Genomic DNA, 22251 nt, shown 5'->3' on the forward strand with positions numbered 1-22251 from the left:
GTGGTAAGCAGAAAAAGAAGCAGCCAAAGCAACAAGCAGCCGAGCCAATATCACAAAGTCTTAGGGCTGAATCGTTCAGTCCTTAAATTGAGTCAGTGAACGCGTTGTCTGCAGAAAACAGCCCTGAAGTTCTAATTCTGATCTGAACTGCACACTGGTGTAAATCAGGAGTTGTGCCACTGTAAATGAGAGATGAACCCAGCCTTTACACTGCAATTTTCGCACCCTAGCCTGTCTCCATGGTAAAAAATAAAGTGAAACCATATATAAGTTCAGAACTGTTAAACTACAGAGAAGTCTCTCAGGGGAAATGGTGCAGGCCCAACTGGCTGTGCTAGTTAAGGTTGTAGGCCCTTTGTATTAAAGTTCCAGTCATATACGTAAAAGGTTGTTATAGAGAGGAGGGTGATACATTGTTCTCCTTATCCACTGAGGACAGGACAAGAATTAATGGATTTAAATTGCAGCAGGGACAGTTTAGGTTGGACATTAGGAAAAGCTTCCTAACTATGAAGGTAGTTAAGCCCTGGAACAAATTACCTAGGGGGGTTGTGGAATCTCTATCATTGGAGGCTTTTAAGAACAGGTTAGACCAGTGTTTCCCAAACTTGGGATGCCGCTTGTTTAGGGAAAGCCCCTGGTGGGCCGGGCCGGTTTGTTTACCTGCTGCGTCCACAGGTTCGGCAGATCGCGGCTCCCTCTGGCTGTGGTTCACTGCTCCAGGCCAATGGGAGCTGCTGGAAGTACGTCCTTGGGCCTGTGCTGCTTCCAGCAGCTCTCATTGTTGAGGCCAAACCAAGCAGCGTCCCAAGTTTGGGAAACACTGGGTTAGACAAACACCTGTCAGGGATGGTCTAGATCAGGAGTAGTCAATAGGTGGACTGAGAGCCAAATCCAGACTACCAGATGTTTTTAAACGGACTCCAAAATCTATTTACTTATTATTATATTATTATTATTATTATTTTCTCTGGAATCTGGACCCTGACTATACCTCGACCAAGAAATTTGCACCTTGACAAAAAATAATTGACTACTCCTGGTCTAGATAATACTTAGCCCTGCCTCAGTGCAGGGGACTGGACTAAGATCATATCAAGATCTCTTCCAGTCCTCAATTTCTATGATTCCGTGAGTTATAAATGGTTTGTGAAGGGTTAATAAATGACATTATAAGCAGGTTACATGTGTTATAGATGGTTATAAGCACATTATTAGCATGTTATGTTTATAAGCAATCTATCGGTCTATTGGAGTCCACAGCAATCTAAAATGATTGACTAACCATTTATTAAAACAACAGTTATGATTTATTAACCTATTATAGACTATTTATAAATGGAATCTTAATATAAAGTGTGACAGGTACAATATACTCTGGGGAACAATCCTGCACTGGACTTCTGAGATGGAGGGGTGCATAAGGTGATTTGGTTGGTTTTATCCATCTTTCTGACAGCAATACTAAAATGTAGACTTATTCTGAAAACTGTAATTTCACTCAGGCTAGGAGCAGAGGATGGAGAAAAGGGATTTAATCATAGGGTGCAGTACAATGTACAATCAAACTCAAAGCAGTCACCTATATAATGATAAGGACACAGGCTCTTCCAAATTCCTGGGTCCAGTTTTTCAATGTTATTTTTTTCCCCTCTGAGAAACTTAAAAACTATCAGTCCTTTCTCCCAGGACGAGTGTTATCACTCTTCAGGCCAGGGAACTGGTGTGTGACAGAGAGATTCCTTCAGGGCCACTGTGAATGGGCATCTTGTACAATCAGCACGTGGAACTCTCTGCCACATGGTATTATTCATGCCACGTATTTGGATAACATGAACAGAGTAGGATTAAAAAAGCAAAAGAGAGTTTTGAAAAGGATGTAAACCCTCCTACCTCAAGGCATAAACCAACCTCTCACTACTAGACGTCAGGAAGGAACTTTCCCTAGAGGAAGATTAACCTGTAGGGCTCCTTACACCCTCCTCTGAAGCAGCTGGTGCTGGCCATTCACAGCAACAGAATTCTGGACAAGAGAGACCCCTGGTTCAATCCAGTCTGGCAATTCCTATCTGAAGGGGGAGGATAATCCACCATGCAGCTGTACTCCATGTGTGTGCACATCCAGGTCCATTCTGTTATTTTCCTTTGTCCCTGGGATCACTCATGGATTTGACGAAGTCCTGGATCTCCTGCTCCAGCACCTTGTTCCTCTTCTCAACGTCTTCCCGTGAGCGCTCCACATTCTGAAGCTTCAATTCCAGCGCCGCAAACTTCTTCTTCTCTTTCTCGATCTCTTCATTCAGTCGCACCACTTTGGCCCAGACTTCGTAGTTCTCCTTCTGGAGGCTGCAATGGGAAGAACAGGGGACAGCCATGGAAGGTCATCATGTGGCTCCTGGTAGCTCATACCTCCATGTCATTCAGCAATACAATAGTCGGCAGTGCTACCCTGAATGATGCACAGCCTCGTTACCCAATCCCATAACACTTTGTCATGTCCAATGAATCCATAGCAACTAAAAAGCTGTGGGGATAATTATGAACCAGACTGTGTCTATTGGCTACAGATCTGTACTGCAGGTGGGACACAGCTCCAGTGACCTAGAAGGAGTTTTGACGCACTACAGAAGGGTCTACCATAGTGGTTTTTGACCTTTTTTCATTTGTGGGCCCCTTTGGAAATTTTGAGTGGAGATGCGGACCCCTTTGGAAATCTGTTGTCTATATATAGCTGACATTTGTTCAGTCAGATTTCAGTCTGTCTTTTGCTGACCCTTTAGACATAGTGGGATTTGCAGACCACAGGTTGAGAACCATTGACCTAGCATGTGCTCCCCTTCACTGGCAGCAGCATGGATAAATGGAGCTGTGAGTTCAGGGTGTCTAAGGGTCACTAGAAAGGGATGCAGTTATGTCTGGTCCTTACAAAGGGGACAAAAAGGATGGGAGGGGCAAAGATGCATGCACCCTCCTCTGCTCTTGCAAGCTCACAAAGGGGCCTGCGGCACTGGGGCCCTATAGATGGGACCCAACTAGAGCTGGTCGGGTATTTTTCAATGAAACTTTTTTTGCTGGAAAATGCCAGTTTGGCAAAAACTGAAACTTTTCATGGGAAAAGGCGAGTTTCAACTATTTCTTGACTCAAAACATTTTTGAAGCAAAGTTTCAAAGGTGTTGACATGTCCCATTTCGGTCAAAATTAAAACAAAATTGAAATTTGAAATTATCAAAAAAAACCATTTTGATTGGCTTGATCAAAAAAAAATCAGATTATCGGTTCATGAAAATTTTCACAATTTTGACTTTTCATCCCAATTTCAGATCTCAATTTGGGACAAGAAACATTTCCAAAAATCTCATAATTTTTTTGTGAAATGGGAAAATGGATTCTCTCCCAGCTTTAGTCCAAACCAAAATTTCAGATAAGCCACCCTTAACTCTGCAGAAATTTGGATCCAAATCCAAGTTTCATGGCTGGCCCCTATCTCTATAATGGCCAAGTCTATAGTAATTAATATTGCCTAATATTAATATGGTAATAATATGATTCTAAAGAAACATTAGCAATTACAGCTATATGTGCAGTAACACTAGTAATTAGCAGTATTAAATGAACGGTATGATACTGTTGTAATGTAAGTAATCACTACTTCATGATACTATAGTAATACTAGTAATTACTCATGTATAGTATCGATACTATAATAGTATATTATAGTAACCTTAGAAATTACAGAATGCTATAGTAATACCAGAAATTAATCTTATATAATATTAATACTATCATATATTACAATAAAATCAGTAATTACTACTATATGATGCTACAGTAATACTAGTAATTAACCCTTTATAATATAATACTATAAGAGTGTGAGCTGAGGTGTTCATACTCTCCTGAATGCAGCACTGAAAATTATTTACCTTAGAGAGGAGAGGTGGGTGAGGTCATATTTTTTTATTGGACCAACTTCCAAAAATCATAATAAAAGCTATTACCCCACCCAACTTGTCATTCTACTATCCTGGGACCGACATGTCGACAACAACACTGCAAACCATCATTTACCTTTTAATTTGCTCTTCATAGTCCTTTTTCTGCACTTCCATTTCTTTTTTCAGCCCCAGGATCACCTTTCGAAGGGACTCCTGGTTCTCCTGACCAGAGCCACAGTTCTCAGCACTGATGTTTGGACCCAATAGTTCCTTTGGCACAAGGCTAGGGCTTTGGTTTGCTAACAAATCTTTCTTGGAGCTGTTGCTTGCTGTGCTGAGAGGGCTAGTGCAAGTGCTCTCCCCACTCTCTGCCTGGCAGGTAGGGACATTGTCGTAGGTCGAAGTCCGGTGAAGGTCGAGCAGCTTAAAAAGATCCTGAGACAATGTTCTTTTGTGTTCCTTCGGGGAAGTCGGAGACAACTGACTTCCTGAAGATGTCCAAAAGTCATTGCTGAATATGTCATTTTTATCGCTGCTGGCTTTCTCCCCCTGAGAGGAAGCAATTAGGAAGGATTTCCTGTTAGGAAGGGTCTGAGTTCTTTTCCTGGACTGTATTTTCCACATTTCCAACATATCTTTGGATTGGTTTACATCATTATCTTCAAGGGATGCGCCCAGCCTGACCGCAGCTCCAGAGGAAGTGGGACTGCTGGTATCTAGGTCATCTCTCTGAAAATGCAGCCAAGAACATTAGAAAGTAATTTCAGTTTCATTCACACACCGTACAGATGCACAATGTGGTGACAAAAATAAAGCCATGCTTTATATTCAAGTTAATTTATAACTCGTTAAGAAATGATGAGTGGACATTGTAAGGAGGGCTGGTAAAAAAAATTTCCATCAAAGGATTTTCTCTGGAAAAATGGGTTTTCTACTGAATTAAAATTTCTGTGGAAAGTATCTGCTTTCAAGGGACAATTCTGACTTCTTGTCAAAAAAAGAAAACTTATTTTTTTAGTTTTTCAGCCAAAAACCAAAAAATTTTCATCTGAAAATTTAACTTTTTATTTTTGCTGAAAATGTTGGGTTTTCAGTTTTTCAGTGAAAAGTCTAAATTTTTAATCTAAAAGAAACCCACTTTCCAGCCAGGTGTAGTCATAGTCATATTGCAGGGATGAGTAGTATTTGCTGTAAGCACATCAGTATGATGGGATTATAGATGGTTATTAGTAAACTCTTAACCTGTTTGATCCTATAACAAACCATAGCAACAGATTAACCATTTATTAAAATGTCCACTAATCATTTACTTACCATTTATTAACTAGTTATCATTTGTACCTTAATATAAAGAGTAATCAAAATATCATATGTGGAAAAAATATCCTGACTTGCGTTATTAACAACACATATGTTTCATGAAACAATGCTGGTAGGACACCTGAGTTGCTTGACCCTTTTTAAGTTGTCAAAAATTCACATTTTGATGACAAAGAAAACCAGAAAAAAAAATCAAGAATAATTCTTCTCCCGCCCCCTTTTTTAAAACACACAGCTCTAGACTGGTAAAATATTTTGAATTTTTGAAACGTATAGAATATTTGTCATCAGAATTTGAATTTTATTTAAAAAATGGGGAAAATGCAAAAAATTTCTTGACTTTTTCTCTTTCCTCCCTCCTTTTTTTTTTGACCAGCACTACTTAGTAAATCTTTCTCATCCATAGAGGCAGTATTGCCTAGTGGAGAGAACACCAGACTGTGCCTCAGAAACCTGGATCTTTTCATGGCTCTGCCACTGTCCTAATGGATGACCATTGGCAAGTCACTTCACCTCTCTGTGCCCCAATTTCCACACCCATGCAATGGGGATAATAATATTGACCTCCTCTATAAAGCACTTTGAGATCCCATAGTTGAGGTTTTTTACCCACGAAAGCTTATGCCCAAATAAATCTGTTAGTCTTTAAGGTGCTGTTTTCATGGTTGAAACGTGCTCTAAAAGAGCTGGGAATTATTATTATCTCACAGGATCGAGTCTTACCATTTGGCCATGGGTTACAGTGTTTGCCTTGGATGCTGGTGGATCTTCTGCAGCATCCCAGCCCACAGAACTGCGCGGCACTTGGATCTTCTTGGAATCGTTCCTTTGGGCAGGTGGAGAAGGGGGCTCATCTTTTGACACAGGGAAGAGCTTGGCATGGTCGCTTATCATCACAGTCATCACTCTCTGGATCTGCGGGGTGCCTGCAATAGAAAAGAACCACGTTTTACAGCACCCGGGGAGAACTCATTCATACCATTATTTTAAATCAGGCATTCAACCCTAAATCCTTTCCTTCCTAGCATTCACTGCATATTATTAAAAAGAGAGTGGAATTTGGGTTTTGTGTGAAATTCTTCCCTGTAGAAAGAGTGGGACTTAAGCTTCACTTTCAGTGGTCACCGTTTCTTAGCTCTATGGAGTGAGCAAATCTTATACACCCAAAGCATTTCCCTATTAGTTCTGGTGCATTTCTCCCCAGGGCCACAAAGTTCAGCGGAGAGGTCAAAATGTCTGGATCATCTTGAATGACTATTTTCCAGAGTTCCCTGTGTGGTTGCAAAGGTACGAAAGAATTCCACACCTTTCTGAGGCCCAGAACATTGCTTACCCACCCTTGTATGGATGGAATTCACAATACAAGGGCTAGGTGTTATTATTGTAGGGCCATTTGTTGCCTGATTGATCTGCCGTTGTGCTGAGATACCAGGTAGAATGTTTTCTGTCCAGGCAAGATGGCGTTTTGGCTTCTATACTGCGTCTGATTTAGGAAGTTCATTGTTTTAATCCTTTGGATACAGTGATCACTTGAATACCGCAAGGGCTGCCTAAGTTAATGGTGTTACAGGATTCCATTGTACCTCTCATAATAACTGCAGGGTCCTCTATCTTCGGCCTGATGAGATTCACTCCAATCACTGTTGCCAGGTTATCCACACTCATCTTGTTGACGCTGGAGTTCAGCTGTATTTCATGTAGGAACCTGCCGGAATCCAAGGGGAAAAATTCCACGTTGGAAAACAAACAGTCTGAAGATAAATCTGTTTAAGGTGTTACAAAATCCTAATGATCCACCCAGCACTTGCTCCAGCCCCCAGGGACAGAAACATAGATACAGGCCCGTTGTTATTTCAGAGCACACTGAGGCTTTGTCTTTTAGGCATCTCTACAGAAGCCAAATCTGTCAAGCGGTAAAAGAGTTGTGTCCACCAAAAAAGAAACAAAGATTGGTTTGATCCTTAATGATGTTGCCAAAGAAAAATGAGACAGCAAGCAGGGCTGGGGTGGGGCGAAACTCAGCAGTTTCACTAGGCAAGAGTTCAGCTAAATATTGTCCTTGATTCTGACTCTTGTGGATTCAATGTGCTACACATGGGAGTGTACATACAAGGCCAAATTGAGCTCACCGCAGCCAGTGAATTCATAGGTTTTAAAGTGAGAAGGGGGCATTTTGATCACCTGTTCTGTGGATCATCTATTCTGACTTCCTTTATAACAGTGGCCAGAGAATTTCACCCACAAATTACTGCATCCAGCATAAAATTATGTCTCTGTTCACCAGGGCTAGATTTAACCCACAGAGTTTCCCTCTCAGTTTTGGGCCAAGCAAAATTTGTGACAACTCCTGAATTTTTAACAGGTTTCTCATTAAAACTAATTGAAACCATGTGTCAGGTAGTTTTTTATGAGAATCTATAAACTGGCTCATGCTTACTCAAAGCACAAAAAGGTTTGTGAATTTCTGCTCAAGCCAGAAAATCCAGACCCAGGTAAGAAACCACCCAAAGTTTGGGAGTGTCCAGATCTGAGATTTTGGTTCAGGCCTTTGCAATGTTTTGATTCAAATTCATGTTCAGATTTCAGACTCTCTCAGTGTCCTGGGGCATTTTGATCCAGGAGGTTGGTGAGAGCCCATTTTTTTGCACCTGAGCTGAATTTCGAGTCTGTAAAAGAAAAAAAAGAAAAGAAAAAAAAAGAAAGAAAAAAGAAAAAACCCAAAGCAGGTGAGTTTTATATGGTTTGGGATTTACTGGTAGACAATTTTGTTCAAATCTCTTCAGCTTATCTGTTCAGTTACAGAGAAATTCAACTTTGTGCAGGGGGCTCACAAAAGAGGTTAGTCCCCTGAAGTTTTAAGGGGCACCTGAGTGGAGCCTAAGGCAGTCTAGTGTTTGCTCTCTGCACAAGTGTCAGTTTCACCTTTGGAGACTAAGGCCTAGATCCTCAAGATCCCCAGATCTGGGCCTAACTTCTCACTCATCATGATGAAAGTTGGGCTGTTTGTACATTATGAAAGAGTACATACCTGCAGATATAACTGAGGAGGTTGTAATTGACTCGGGGAAGCAGAGACAGCTGCTTCACTAGCTCCTGATGACCCTAAACACAATTTAAAAATTGCTTTGTAAAGGCTCATAAACTTATCTGAATTCCAAACCATCTGTGAATTTGCCCAGTTTCTCCAGTGACATCCTGGTGTGGTATCTCCTCTCAGTGCTTGCTCGCCTTTGGAACTGAATCCACACACGGTATCATAGTCCCATTAGTGTGATGGACAATACTGATTAGTCTGATCCAGAAAGGCAATTCCTGTGTTTCTATCTGAGTGACTGGAATGTTAAAAGAAACCCACGGGTTCTCAGCTTCTACATATATAGATCTCCCCTCAGACCCCCACAGGTAGCAACACACAATGGCTGGTTAGTTGGATGTGAGAAAGCAAGGTTGACGTCGTCTGTTGGACATGTCACCCACAGTCCCTCTGCTCTGTTCCTGGAATGAGCTTCTTGCTGCGGGGCCAGCTGCTAAGAAAATTCTGACCCCAGTGACTCACTCATATTTCCCCAAACCATTGTTCTCATCATTCCTTTGCTTCTCTCAGCTCCTTCATTTGCCCCATCTCCTTTCTTGCTCACCCCATCAGCTCTCCTGCCGACCACCCTCTAGACTCAGAGTGATTGAGGCATGCAGGATGTTGCATTTCCTTTCTCTGATAATTGTTTACACTTTTCATGTACTTCAGGGACTCAGCTAAAACAGGAAATATGACAGACGGGGCAGCTTTCAGGATTTGCACACCCCTGACAACTAAACCTTAAGATAGGTAAGCCCATGCGGCCAGATTGGGGAGCTAAGTTTACTTATTTTAACGGCAGTTCAGATAGGAAGACACATTCTGGATTTAAAACCCAGTTAGTCACACACAACCCCCTCTAGCATGCAACTGAGCATACCCACAGACACTCATCTGCGGGGGTGACAACAACAAGGGGGGTCCTGCAGGGTGGCTGAGTCAAGGGGGATGAAGGGGAGAAAGCAAATAGTCTCTTTCCCTAGGGCACCAATACTGGACAGGATGCTAGTGTATCTTCTCAGCTACTTTTCTGAGACTGTAAAGCACCAAATTTGTCCCCCATGTAACTCCATGGCAGTCAGTGAACCCCAAACTTGGTCAAATTACACCTGATGGGTAGTTATTAATTATATTTGCTCTAAGGGCCAACCAAAAATATGGCCCCATTATAATAGGTGCTGCATAGAGTAGCAGACAGTCCCTGCCCCAAATTGTGTCTCTTCTTTTTTATCTAGTTCCATACCCATCCCTTTAGCTAATCTATCTAGCACATCCAACCCCATTGTATTTAAGCACTGAACTGTAGATGCTTTTGATTCATAAAGCACTTCCATTTCCAACAAGTGTTTTTTTAAGGGGGGTGGAATAAATGCATGGTCATTGGTACCTTCATTTCATCAGCATTCAGAAGCATTCCACACAGAAGGAAGTCCTCATACTGCAACCACGGTACAACCGGCTCGGGGAGTTCCCTCAGGTAGAGTTTGAACAAAGAGGCCACTGTATGTACATCTGTATCGCTGTAGAACAAATGGTGAGATTGGAATAAAAGGATCCACTCAAGTGAGATTCAGACGCTGTTGGCTAGGGAACCATATATCTGTTTTGCTCATCTTGGTTGTGTGAATTGAGCGTTCAGGAAAGGTGCCTATTTTGAGCAACAATAGCCTCCCCCTCAGGAGAGGAGAGGGGCCACAAAGGAACAGAGGACAACTAAAGAGTGGGGACAAATCAAAATTGTAGGAGCAGGCCACCAGTGGGGAACACCAAGCAGAGAACCCCAGGCAGCACCCACTGCTTTGAGACTGGACTAAAGGAGACAGTGGAAGAAAAGTGAATGCTTGGCAGATCTTTCTGCTCTACCATAGTGTTGGTGGTTTCCCAGCAGTCATAATCAGGGTAGTGTTTTCCTAGTCTACATTTGAATCATGGGTGTTTTTATGCATTTACTTAACAGGCAAATATTTTCTAGCACTCACATATTTGGCAGGCCTTTTCCATTCAGAGTTGGCAAAGCTTGTCTGGGTTTTTAAGGTTAACGGCAATTACTGAACATGTTCTGCTAGGACAGATGTTTGCAGCTTTGCATACCATATAGTTTATATTCTGTCTAAAAGAACACTGTCAAGATAGGTCTCTATTTTGACCTACCTTGAAGTTGTTAAACTGTTATAATCTGCTGGCAAGAATCCACCAGGTCATTTATTTTTTAGGTTGTTGGGTTTTTTTCTATAAAGCCTACCACTCACTCACTCACTAAGAAATGCTGTAAAAGCCACCATTTTTGTAGACCCTACCAAAACAAAATATCATGAGTTTCATCTGCCTGCTCGGCATCAACACTTCGCTAACAAGCACCATGCCACAGTGCTGTGCTGGCAAAGATGACCACACACAATATATATATATATATATATATGGAGACTTGGAAAGGAGACTGAAGTTATCAAATTGTTGCTGTCGTTGTTATATCAAAAGAGCCAGTGACTGGTCTTCCCCAATCCGTCCCAGGGATTAAAGTAAGAGGAGGCAGAGGGGAGCACAGCTCTGCTAAAAACAGAGGAAAGCGGTGTATGGAGAATCTAGTCCTTTTGCTTTGATCAGTGATCGAGGTGGCTTACTGCGACATCTACTCACCGCCAAGACCTGAGATTTTGATAACACACCTTTCCAGAGTCTAGATCGAAGCTGAGAAATGGTAACACCTGTTTTCTCTTGAGTTCTGACCCACATACAGGCTGAGGGATTTATTTCCTATTGCTGCAGACAGCACAGTCCTATAAACATGGCACTGGATAGGCGTGTGTGCTATTGCACCCAGGCTGGCAATATGCTTTATACTGAGCTTTCTAGATCTTCTTTTCAAATCTACTAGTGGCAAAGTGCATCCTTCTCAAATAACATCTAGACCAGGGGTTTAGAGCAGGTTCCATTCCTGGCGCTGCCACTGACTTACTGTGGGTGTGTCTACACAGCAAGCAGCAGCCCCCAGCCATGCATCTCAGAGCCTGGGACACCACACTTGGGCTTTTGCTATGGTGTTAAAAATAACTGAGTACATGGTCAGACTCTTAAGCCTAGAGAGCAGGGTGGGCGGCTTCAAGCCTTCAGAGCCTGAGCGCCAGCTCCAGCCACAAAGTCTACCATGGCTGGTTTTGAGTTAGCCCCACGAGCCTGAGTCTGTTGACCTGGACCCTGAGACATGCTTAACCGCTCTGTGTCTTGCCTCTGTACCTACCTAATGCCTGATCCTGTCAACACTTAGGCCTTGTCTCCACTAAAAAGGGATTGCTGGTATAGCTGTCCCAGCAAAGCCTCCGAGTGCAAACTTATGCCAGCTAAAGTGTGCTTTTGAGCTTATACCAATTCCCCAAAGAAAATAAGCAAAAGGGCTTTTTTGCTGGTGTAACTGTGGCTACACTAGGGCTGTTGCTGGCATAACTCTGTTGGTCAGGGGTGTGATATTTTTTAACTAGCATGGCCCTCTGCTTTACTATGAGTCAGTGAATGGCTCACAGGCTAAAAGTTAAGCACGTACATAAGTATTTGCAGGACTGGGGCTCTTCCCAGGACTGCTGTGAGTTGGTCTAGACGCAGATTTTGTACTATAGAACTAGTAGTGTGGGTTGTTGCTTTTTTTTAACCATTAATGTTATACTGATGAAATCCCTAGGGTGGATTCAGTTATACTAGTAAAAAGGTGCCTTCTGCCAGTATTGCTAATTCCCTTGCCTATACAGGAATAGTTATCCTGGTATAAGCATCTTTATACAGATATAACTTAGTCCATACTATGCAGGTTATACCATTCTAATTACACCAGTATAGCTAAAGCTGTATGACTTTTGTGTGTAGACAAGCCCAAGACCTGTGCCACTCAAGTCAATCGGCATTTTCCCATTGGTTCAGTGGGAGCCAAATCACTCCCAATGTTTGTAAAGAGCTTAAACATTCTCAATTTCAGTGCAAAGTATTATTACCATCCAGTGATTCCTAGGAACTCACACACTGTTTGTCCCAAATCCTGTGATACAAAACCAACATTACAGGGCACTGAGAAAACAACAGCTAATCCAAGTTTTTCTTCTGTGTCCCATTGCAAAGCATTGTTCTGCAAAAAGGCTTTACCTTCCTGCGACCCAGCACAGGTTGTAACAAGAGGATTTGCCATGGATGTGCCAGGTTGTGATTCACAAGCTCAGAGCTGTTCAGCTCCAACAAGCAAGACCCAGGGAGGCCAGGTTTCAAACACAACAGACACAGCAACTTGCAGAGATCAGCTTGGCACAGGGATTATTCTAAGTGTAAGGGCCGTGGTTCACCTAACTGCCTTTATATGAACTTTCTTTTCTATATAAAGAACAATAACAAAAAGGAAGGGTGGTCTTGTGGTTAAAGTGGTGGGCTAAGACACTCAAAACAGTGGTTCACTTCCCAGTACTGCACCTGGGGGAAATTAATCAAAACTTTCCATGGTCTCTAATTTGGGGTTACTGCTCTCTTTTTGGGTGCTCAGTTTAAGATACCTCGTGCTAGATTTTCAGAAGACCTAAGCCCTTGCAACCAGGGGCGGCTCTAGGAATTGTGCCGCCCCAAGCAGGGCAGCACGCCGCAGGGGGCGCTCTGGCGGTCGCCGGTCCCACGGCTCTGGTGGACCTCCTGCAGACGTGCCTGTGGAGGGTCCGCTGGTCCCGCAGCTCCGATGAACCTCCCGCAGGCACGCCTGCGGATGCTCCACCGAAGCCGCGGGACCAGCGGACCCTCTGCAGGCACGCCTGCAGGAGGTCCACCGGAGCCGCCCTCCCGCGGCACGCCACCCCAAGCACGCGCTTGGCGCGCTGGGGTCTGGAGCCGGCCCTGCTTGCAACGCTGTTTGATGCATCAGGAGCAGCCCCTTCAAAATCAGGTTCGGGGATCTCAAAGCTGAGCTTCCCCAAAATCAGCAGTCAGTTTTGAAAGGATCGGCCTAAACCCTGCTTCTAGTGGGAACGTTGCCACTGATGTGAGCAGGACTCAAAAGAGGCGCCGATGCTGCAGAGGTCAGGTAAATAACCCCAGGTCTGGCCGGTGCCAGTAGAGAAAGGGGCACTGGCATGACTGAGGGGGAGACAGGTTCATTTATGCCCTGCACCTCCCTATTTCCAGTATTGTGAGTGGGCTGGGAGCTGACCAAGACCAGAATCCCTGAGCCAGGCCTGATCCCCCAGTGCCCTGCATCTCATGGGAGTGCTTACACCTGTGGCACACGTTCTGAGTCAGCAGTATTTAGCACTGCCATAGGTAACTGCACCAGGCTCAGGGCCTGGAGAATCAGGCCCTTGTTTATATGGCACCAAGCACCCCAATCCTTCATCAAAAGCAATCACAAAGGGTTTAACCCCATCTCCAAGCAGGTGAGAAGGGTTAGAGATAACGAGACAGGACAGCTCACTGAGGGGAAGGGATTCAATTAGGAGCTAATGAGTCAAATCAGGAAGCTTTATAAAGAGAGGCCCAGAAACCTTACTCCCCTCCTTCCTTTTTGCAAGGCCTGTATTATAGAGTGCAGGGAGGGAAGGTAGCAGTTTATGCTATTACAAGAACTTCTACAATAGCACATACATGGAGGGAGGGGAGCTGAGGTATAGAATGAAGCCCTTTATTGGTGATTGCATTGGTTGGCAGAGTGTCCTGAATCTGAACTTTGTGTTAGCCTTGTGTTGGGAAACACAGCATGGTTTGGAGGCTGCGGGGGAGGGATACAGAGTGGTATGAAAAGGATTTACCCCATTTTGGAAAAAAAATAAATCCTAGGACAGGAAGGGACCTCGAGAGGTGATTTAGTCCAGCCCCCTATGCTGAGACAGGACCAAATGTTACACCTTGTCATTCATTATTATTATCTGGATTGCTGTAGTGTAGTGCCTCAGAGCCTTTGTTATGGACCAGGACCATGTTGTCCTAGGTGCTGTACCCACACAAAATGAAAGGACAGTCTGTGCCCCCAGGAGCTGACAATCTAAATATAAGACAAGAGACAACAGATGGGGGAATACAAGGAAACAGTGAGACAATATTGGTCAGCATGGCAGGCAGTGGTCTCTGCACATCAACAGCCTAGCTGTTAAGTTTTTTTTATAGGCATCCAGGGCAAAGGAGAGTTTTAAGAAGGGCTTTGAAGGCAAATAATGAGGTAGTTTAATGGATGTATACAGGGAATAACTCCCAGGCATGTGGGGCAGCATCAGAGAAAGCACCATGGTGCTTGTTAGAAAATTTAAGAAGTTGCCAATGGAAGCTAACATCCTGGGCAGATCAGAGGCAAAGGTTGACAGGTCAACCGAGAATGAAAGATGCTATGAAGGGAAAGGGCTGACTCTGAAAAGGGAAAGCCAGTGGTGGGATATACCTGAAAGTAGGAAAGAATCAGTGGGAAAAGCAACTGGGGGGGAGAGGGGAATAGGATCCTTAAAGATTTAGAATGAATGAAATAAGACCCACCCAAAATCATAGGGTTGGAAGAGACCTCAGGAGGTCATCTAGTCCAACCCCCTGCTCAAAGCAGGACCAACACCAATCTTCTGCACTGAGCCTAATGACAATCCCCAGTTCACTTCCACCTCACCCAAGCATATCCCTTTAATGGCTGACGGCAAAGGCAGATGAGAGAAAATGCCATTAATGCTGAAGAAGTTGATAGCATATCATGTTCAACTCCCAGCACTGGCAGCTTCCCTGTATCCCTCACTTTGGGGCCTTGTTTCCTATCTGTGTCTTGGCAGGTGGGAGAATGAATTGTTAAGATGGCTCCTCCTCATTACAACATTCCGTTCCTCAGCTCTGCATTTGCTGTTAATCCCAATTTGAAAAATTACAATCACAGAGATTAATGCCAGAAGGGACCATCCTATCTAGTCTGACCTCCTGCACATCAGAGGCCCCTACACACCATCCAGCACCTGCCACAAAAAGCTCAACAACCAAAATTTGATCAAGTATTACATGATGGTCTCCTTTTGAAAGCAAAGTGTGATTGCTGATCGGTAACACCTCCTTGGAATCCGTCGCTAACCTGCCTTTCCACATTTAAAAGGAAAGGTCAGCCATGCCTGAAAGTTCCTATCTTCAGCCTATTTGGGGACATTTGTGGAGTGAGTTTGTGGGTCTCAGCCAAACCCCTCATTAGTGGCCGTTTGTCCGCATCACCCACGTCGCCCATTACAGTCAGTGGTAACTGGTGGTTTCAGCAGACGGGCCAAGGGCTGAATGGGGCATGAGGACTAAACTCCACCCTAGAGGTGGTTCCTCCGGGCAGGATTGGGGCACTTTGTCAAGGCAGAGTTTGTGGGAAAGATCTGCACTGTGGCTATTTACTGACCATGTTCTGTAGGTAAAGAAGTGACCTGGATTTCGGTCAGTCCAGCGCCTTTCCCCACAGGGGCCCCGGTAACTTCCTGCAATTCTTTGCTAAACAATGAGCATTGTTGTGTGCCCAGTGTGCCCAGTTATCCCTCAAACCCTGCTCTCACAGCCCAGGCTTTGACTTTCAGTTGACCCCCATCTTTTTTTGAACCCTCTTTTCTAATTGTGCATGAAAGATCATTCCCCCAATGGGCAGGGTCTTGTCTGCTTCTCCACAGAGATCAGCCAGGCCAGTGACTGACTTCCACAAGCCTGCAGTTAACAAAAACAGTAGATAGACAGACTGAACCCCGAAGGGCTTAGCTGGGTGGGATCAGGAAATATAAACATTACCGGTCAAAAGATGGCCTTTCCCCAGCGTCAAATGCGTCCCTCAGCTGTTTCACCAGGTTGTCCTGGCCAGGCAGTCGGAAGATGCCCTCCTCATTCATGCCGTGCTCACGTATAAACTCTGCACATGTCTCCACCAAGATGGGGACCAGGTGCTGCCCGAATTTCTGTTCATACGCCACAGTCTCAGCCAAGCGCTGGCCAAATACCACTAGATAGAAGAAGGGTATTGTTAATAAAGGATAGAGGTAGGCCCAGAGGCAGCAGTGGGATTTATCCCTGGTCCCTTGTAATACTGTCATTATATGGAGCTTCTTTCAAAGCTGAACAGAGGTTTGGTTGCTAGATGAAAATAAAGGGCCAGATCCTCAGCTCAAACACACTGACTTTCATGGAGCTATGCTGATTTACATCAGCTGAGAATCTGGCCCACTGTGTTATTAAAACTTAGAAACTGCCAGACCAGACCAGACCAAACTAGAACTATGGTCCATCTAGCCTAGAATCAGTGACCACTGCAAGAGGCTTCAGGCGATACACCAAAGGGTGCAATGGAGATGTCGTCTTGATGCTTATGTTCTGTCTGCCTGTTTGTTGCAAGCTTCTACTGAAACTCCCTTAAAGGAAATCCCTGCCCTCAGATAAGCAGAAAAATTCAGCTCTGAACTTCCCCAAAGTTCAGGGTTTGAGACCATGGTTTCAATTCATTTATTCATGTTTCAGTGGTTCTCAAACTTTTGTACTGGTGACGCCTTTCACATAGCAAGTCTCTGAGTGCAACCCCCTCCTTATAAATTAAAACACTTTTTTCATCTATTTAACACCATTATAAATGCTGGAGGCAAAGCAGTGTTTGGGGTGGAGCCTGAAAGCTCATGACCCCCCCCCATGTAATAACCTTGGGACCCCCATCAGGGGTCCCGCCCCCACAGTTTGAGAATCCCTGATTTATAAGATCCCTCAGCACTGCACAGCAACCAGCTGGTAATGTTAACACGCCATGGGATATGGAGATTGGGGTACCCCATGCAGATGTTTGCTTTATCTTTGTCTTAAACTATCCAGTGGAAAACACTTTGTTACAAATATTCCTCCTGAGTGTTTGATGGCAGATACATCAGGAGAAAATCTAAGAGAACTCACTGAAGATTTTCTTCCAATTAATTAAATTAACCTGTTTTAAACCCTTTCCTGCAAAGAGTGTTAATACTTTACATCTTCAAAGTGCCAAACAAATGTTAAGTAATCCTTCCCCACAACACCCTTGTATTGAGTAGTATTGTCTCTGCTTTATAGATGAGGAGCCTGAAATACAGCCAAGATGGGGATATAAGAAAAATGCTGGGGGGAGACTAAGTGAATATGAAAAATGTCAATAGGATAGCAAAAATGCGGAGGGCTGAGGATATGTCACTTCATTAGCCCTGCCACTGACAAACACGCAGAGTGAAGGTACCTGTGAATTAAGAGCCAGATTACATGGGTTACTTTGGGGATCTGTCTCTTCAATCCCCCTGCCACTGTCACACATCATGGAGTTGCCTATGAGTTAACTCCAGGTGAAGTCAATAGCTCAGCAGTTCTAAAAACTGGGCCCTTCCATGTCGAGCAAGCTGCTAACATCGAGTCAAACATCAGAACCAGGCTAGAACTCAGGGATTCTTGGTTTCCAGTCCCCTGCTGGATCTCACTGACTCTTTTATTTGGAGACGAGAGATCACTAGTAAAACAGAGGTCTTAAAACTAAGATGGCAAAAGAAAAACAGCCTCGTAATGCAGCTCCAGCCGAGTTTGGGCTGGGAGCCTTTCCCTAGCCTAATCCCTAATGTGTCCTCCGCCAGTCAGCTATATTTTTAAAAAGGGGGCAGTACCTTTCCTCCGGAGCAAAGGCTTTTTCCTCCTGAACTCCCAGCAGAAAACCATCCCTAAGGCTGGAATGCAGCAGCCCTCATCCCAGCTCTTCATCCTCAGGGCTTTAGGCATGATGACAGCAGAGATGCCCCAGATGCAAGTGGCTCCAGAATATTAATGGCAAAGGGTCCCACGGCCTCCTACTAGATTTTGCCCCGTAATGTGTTCATCTCCTGTTCCGAAGGCTGAAATAATCCCTGTGTATCTCTTGCAGATCAGCATTATGCTCATAAATACTCCCGTCTGGAACCACAAGACTTGTCAGCACCTGCCTTGTGGTGGTGTTTTTTTCAATGACACAAGACTCCCTTTTGCTTTTAAATAATGAACATAAACCTGTCATTGTACTCAGTAAAAGTATAAATGGCTCCTTTTTCTTAGTAACTCATTATCTGCTATCACCCTGGAGGATCATAAAAATCAACCCTCTACCAATATGGCTCTATACATCAGTCATTCCGTCTGACACACTGTTAGCATGTCAGCCAGCTCAGAGACACTCCTTGGGTGTCAGGCTGGTAAAGGGGCTCAGAGGCATTTTGAAAGGTTTCATTTCACTCGGCACAGCCTCTCTGCTTTTTAACGTGGAGCAAATTAACAAACAGCTGCCTTATCTATGTGAGTCACCGGGGGCATTTTTCAAGGGGGATGCAACCCAAGCCTAAGGCATGCAGATGTACAAAATACTCTCTGTCCTATTCTCAAGCCTGCCGTTTGGGAATCCATTAACCCCCAAGTTAGTTTATACCATAGTATGGGTCAACATCACTGAAAAGAGGCCTGGATCCTCATTTACAGTGAGGCCCCTGTACACTCGCTTTAAGGCTGCTTCACCCTGCCAGCACAATTCCTTAGTGTAAATGAGCATCAGGCCTGGAGTCTTTATTTGCGATCACATGACTTTTTGGGGGGCTGATCTTGGAAATCCCTTGCTCAAATGACCCTCGTGAGCCACTGATGGTACTGCAACTTTCCAAACGATCAGAGGGGGGTTTAGAGCACTTAGAAAAACTGGCTTTTAAACATTAACCTGAACTACAGCAGAGTTGGCTAGAATAAAGATGCTCTAATCAATGCCAACCACTGACATCAGGTCTTCATCTGGGTATAGTTATTATTTGAATCACAGTAGCACTGAAAGGCCCCAGCTGAGTTCAGGGCTTTGTTGTGCTAGGAGCTGTATAGTCACATAGTGAAAGGCAGTCTCAGCCCAAAGAGCTTAGGACTTAAATAGACAAGATGGACAAAAAGAGGAATGGGGAAACAGAGGCAGAGAGAAATGTCCAGGTCAATCAGAAACACAACCCATGTCTAACCCAGTGCTCTGTCCATTGGACCATGGCCCATGCTGTCTCTGTGTGTCTGTCTGTCTGCCTGCCTGCGTGTGTGTGTGTGTGTCTCTCTCTCGCTCATACATTTTTATATAAAATACTCAGTTCACTCCTATATGAAATATGACTAATTCTGAAGATGAATCATTCTTGATTGCAAAGCCCATCAGTCTGAGCCCACCACAGAAGGTTCCTCTGTTGTAGGCTTTACCCCGGGGCTGTTACAATGTCACTTGCGGGGAGTGTCAATAATGCTGTAAGATCATGAGCAAAATATTAACTTTTTTTTTAAATGTCTAGTTAGTATTATAAAACACTGTCATGGTCAGTGATGGGCACTCCTGGAAATCCTTAAGATAGATGGATGAGGTCAATACTCCCATTGCCTCTGGGTGTAGCTACAACACTGACAAATTTACAAAACACTTCCCCTCCTCCCCCTTTGCACAGGCATAAATAGCTGCACAAGGTGCTGGGCTGTGGGGAACCAGATGCTATAACTCTCTCCTGCACCCAGCAGGGGGAGGGGAGATGACCAGGATGCGCATGTTACAAAGACAAACCTTGTGACTCTGCTGAGAATGGGCCAGATGGCTATGGGACGAAGGGATGCAGTGTGGTCTAGAAGTTAGAGCAAGGGAATCCGTATCTGGATTTCCTGAGTTCTATTCTTGGCTCTTCCACTGACTCACTGATAGCTCTGGCTAGAAGTTGCTCAAGGGCTGGATGCCTACTGATGTCAATGGGATTCTCTTTCCAAGGGACACCGGATCAGGTCCATAGCACCCCACTTACTTTTGGGCTGCTAGTTACTTAAAATGCAAGCTCTTTGGGGCAGGGGCCACCTTTTTCCTCTGTTTGTACAGCGCCTGGTGCAGTGGGGTCCTGATCCATGAGTAGGGATCCTCAGCACTTGCACAATACAAATAAATAATAATATATAAATAAATAACACATAACCCTTCCATGTTCCCATTACAACAACTTACCTACATGGCAGCTATGTTGAAAGGTTTAATTAGCATATGTAAAGTGCTTTGATTTCCTTGGGTGAAAGTTAAGAACATAAGAATTGCCATATTGTGTCAGACCAAAGGTCATCTAACCCAATATCCCATCTTCTGACAGTGGTCAATGCCAGGTGCCCCAAAAGGAATGCACAGAACTGGTAATCATCAAGTGATTCATTCCCAGCTTCTGGCAAACAGAGACTAGGGACACCATCCCTGCCCGTCCTGGCTAATAGCCATTGATGGACCTATCCTCCATGAAGTTAACTGTGTGAAAAAATACTTCCATTTGTTCATTTTAAACCTGCTGCCTATTAATTTCATTTGGTGATCCCTAGTTCTTGTGTTTATGAGACAGAGTAAATAACACTCGCTTATTTACTTTCTCCACATCAGTCATGTCCCCTCTTAGTCATCTCTTTTCCAAGCTGAAAAGACCCAGTCTTACCAATCTCTCCTCATATGGCAGCCGTTGCATACCCCTAATCTATGCTATAGAAGCATAAGATGTTATTGAAAAGCCACCTCTGGGGCCATTTCAGCTCCCCTTTACCTCCTGATGGCGATCCCACCACTCTTCGGATCGACTTAACCCACTCATCCATCTCGGATTGGGAGTTGGCCATCAGTACATAGGAGTCTTGTCCTGTTCGATTCTGGTCTCCCGAGACCCCTGCAAAAATAATTACTCGTAAATGGAGTTCGGGGTGGAACAAAGACACGTGCCCTTATTGATTTCTTAGCTAAGTGCTATGGGCCCAAAAAACCCATTATCCCATTCATCTCGATCTGGCTGTAAAATGAGGTGGTGTCTCAGGGAGACGTATTGTTTACACTACCTCTCCATCTCTAAAGCTTTCCACCAAGGAAATAAACTAACAGAAAATGAATATTGCGGTGGAGTGAATAGTTATCCTGTTTTCTCTCAATGCTCTACTCCATGCATTTACCTGGTACCTTCTCCCAAAATATTTTCCAGAGTGACTTACAAATTTGGGGCCTGATTCTCTTCCCCCCCACAACAATGTCTCTCCAGCGACTCTAGAGGAGATACTCCTGGTTTACCCTGGTGTAAATAAGAGGACAATCAGGCCCCATATATACTGTACACAAATCCTTTAGCCACCAGTGAAAAGCAGCCAACTCTGGAGTGGAATGTGGCAGTTCTTTATCAGTTTAAGACTACGAGTGAAGAACACATGGCCAGTTGAAATTAGTCATTTTTAATTAGACCCAAAGTGGGCACTTGTCAGGACACTGGAGTTCTACTCCCAGTGAGTAGAGCTGGCTGGAAAATGGAATTTCTGTCATTTCCTGACATTTCAAATTTTGTTTTTGTTATGAATCAGAAACAAATTGAAAATTATGAAATTTCTCGCAAAATGGAAATTCTGAAAAATTTAGATTTAGAAGCATTTTGTTTCGATAATGTTGAACCATAATATAATATAAAATATTACATATATCAATAAAATATAAGATTTGAAAATATTAGACTGCTAGCAGCTGAAAGCCTATGCTATTGCATGGGTGTAGTTTGTAATATCAAATGGCTGAGAACGTAAAAATTGGAGGGTAACAAACTGAATCCCAGCGATGGTTGAACCTGTTGATATTCTGAAAAAAAGAACTCTTGACCATGTTTGTAGCAGTTTCCATTATTTCACACTGAGTCAACAGACATTCTAGGCTTCAGAGTAATGCACACAGAGTGACAATCCTGGAATCTTATTATATAGACAATATAAAATTCAACAGGAAGTCAAATGAAATGAGAACATTGAAATAAAACATTTTACCTTATGACATGTTTTGATATTGAAATTAGATGAGAGCCAAAACCATTCATTCTGACACTTTCCCCATCAAAATTTTTGCCACAATCGATTGTTTCCAGAAAACATCTAGATGTCAACAAAACCGCCTTTTCTCGCAG

At 43.7% G+C, this 22251-nt stretch overlaps 1 protein-coding gene across 3 annotated transcripts in view; it reads right to left on the minus strand.

The window, feature by feature from the left end:
- Positions 1 to 813: 813 nt before the first annotated feature.
- The window catches only part of ARHGAP25 (Rho GTPase activating protein 25), a 47351-nt gene continuing 25913 nt past the window's right edge, over positions 814 to 22251 (minus strand). For all 3 annotated transcript variants that reach the window (XM_039526321.1, XM_039526322.1, XM_039526323.1), the window contains 8 exons: positions 20869 to 20988; positions 16067 to 16274; positions 9720 to 9852; positions 8285 to 8358; positions 6840 to 6961; positions 5980 to 6182; positions 4070 to 4665; positions 814 to 2346 (listed from right to left, as the gene is read on the minus strand). In XM_039526321.1, the coding sequence (XP_039382255.1) occupies positions 2136 to 2346; positions 4070 to 4665; positions 5980 to 6182; positions 6840 to 6961; positions 8285 to 8358; positions 9720 to 9852; positions 16067 to 16274; positions 20869 to 20988 (1667 nt within the window). In that variant the 3' untranslated portion in view covers positions 814 to 2135. The remainder of the gene's footprint in view (positions 2347 to 4069; positions 4666 to 5979; positions 6183 to 6839; positions 6962 to 8284; positions 8359 to 9719; positions 9853 to 16066; positions 16275 to 20868; positions 20989 to 22251) is intronic.

This window comes from Mauremys reevesii, linkage group 2 (genome assembly GCF_016161935.1).
Source record: "Mauremys reevesii isolate NIE-2019 linkage group 2, ASM1616193v1, whole genome shotgun sequence".
NCBI lineage: Eukaryota > Metazoa > Chordata > Testudines > Geoemydidae > Mauremys > Mauremys reevesii.